Raw genomic sequence first — 1,577 nt, 5'->3', positions numbered from 1 at the left:
TTTGTTTAGATCACAGAAGTATCTCCAAGTTTAGAAATACCTTAGTGGCCTTGCATATAGTAGAACTCAATGAATATTTGCTGTATGAGCAAAATAAACATCAAGGTTAAGGATTGTTTATCATTAATCTTTTCTTTTTTCAGATTTTAAGCCATGGGGATTTCCATATTCAATCTCATGGTCCTGCAAATCTCTTGATAGCTGTGGGTGCCATTATCATGGTCCTGGGTTTCCTGGGATGCTGTGGTGCCATAAAAGAAAGCCGCTGCTTGCTCATTGTGGTGAGTTCTCCAGAGAAATCCTGCTCCTTAACCTTCTGATTTCTGAATGTCCTATCCCATCCCCATTGTCTGAATAGCTTGTCAAAATTGAGGAAACACTACTGAAAGCTTGCCTCATAAGGGGGGATTCTCCTAGACAAGACAGATCTTAGTCATTCATTCATTCATTCAGTTTTATTGAGTGCCTACTATGTGCCAGATTCTATGCTTTTTAGCATTTGTGATTTATAAAACCTTAAAACAATTAGAATCCACTAGGGAATTGAAAAGAGCTCTGATGATACAATAGTTAAGCAAGCTTATTACTGAAAGATAGTGGTTCCAACTACCTAATGGCTTTGCGGTTTAAGACTTGGTGATCTATTCCTGTTAAGACTGCCTAGAAAATCCTGTGGGGCAGTTCTAGATTAAAAATTGACTCAACTATACTGTGCATCAGGAAGCTGGACAATGACTAGGGATGATAGAAGGAGAATGAATGCCTTTGAAGTGTGGTGTTGGAGAAGAGTATTGAATATGCCATGGACTGCTAAGAAAACAAACATTCATGCTAAAGAGGGTGAAACCAGGATGCTCCTTGGAGGCAAGGTTTCTGAACCTTCATCTGACATATTTTGAACATGTTGCAAGGAGGGACAAGACCTTGGAGACAGATGCCATGTTTGGGCGGGTGGAGGGAGAGTGCAAGAAAGGAAGACCCTCTATGATATGGATTGATTCAGTGACTTGGGGTATTGGGGTAGGTGTGGTAGACACAATAAGGTTGGCATAGGATAGAACAGAGTTTAGAGCTGTTGTACATATGGCACATAACAACAACATACACAACATTAATAATGGCAGTTGACAAGTAAACACATAGCAATAGAACAACACAAGGCAAGAACAAAAATAGAAGAGTAGACTTGGGACAGAAGTGAACAAATTTGTGTGTGTGTGTGTGTGTGTGTGAAAAATTTGTGTTTAGATTTAGCCAGATGGACTCATTTTAGATCATCCCAATTTGTTGGCAACATCCAAAGCATCATAGTTAGGAACAAGTCAAAGATAGGCCTTCTTCTCTCCATCAGGCCTAATCAAAGTGTTGATCTTGGCCACATCAATGTCATAGAGCTTCTTTATAGCTTGTTTAATTTGGTGCTTATTGGCCTTGACTTCCACAATGCACACAAGTTTGTTGTTGTCTTTTATCTTCTTCATGGCTGACTCAGTGGTCAGGGGAAATTTGATGATGGCATAGTGGTCAAGCTTGTTTCTCCTGGGGGCGCTCTTCCGGGGGGTATTTGGGCTGTCTTC

General features: G+C 40.3%; 1 protein-coding gene across 1 annotated transcript in view; it reads left to right on the top strand.

Annotated features, from left to right (window-relative positions):
- The window catches only part of TSPAN8 (tetraspanin 8), a 67,746-nt gene that overhangs the window by 23,072 nt on the left and 43,097 nt on the right, over nt 1–1,577 (top strand). Inside the window, exon 3 of the mRNA XM_006886113.1 lies at nt 144–281. Coding sequence (XP_006886175.1) covers nt 144–281 — 138 coding nt within the window. The remainder of the gene's footprint in view (nt 1–143; nt 282–1,577) is intronic.

The sequence above is a fragment of the Elephantulus edwardii genome, unplaced genomic scaffold (assembly GCF_000299155.1).
Source record: "Elephantulus edwardii isolate Elephantulus edwardi_28Jun2011 unplaced genomic scaffold, EleEdw1.0 scaffold00047, whole genome shotgun sequence".
Lineage (NCBI taxonomy): Eukaryota > Metazoa > Chordata > Mammalia > Macroscelidea > Macroscelididae > Elephantulus > Elephantulus edwardii.
Note: the sequence above shows the minus strand (reverse complement) of the source record. Positions and strands in the feature narration are given on the sequence as shown.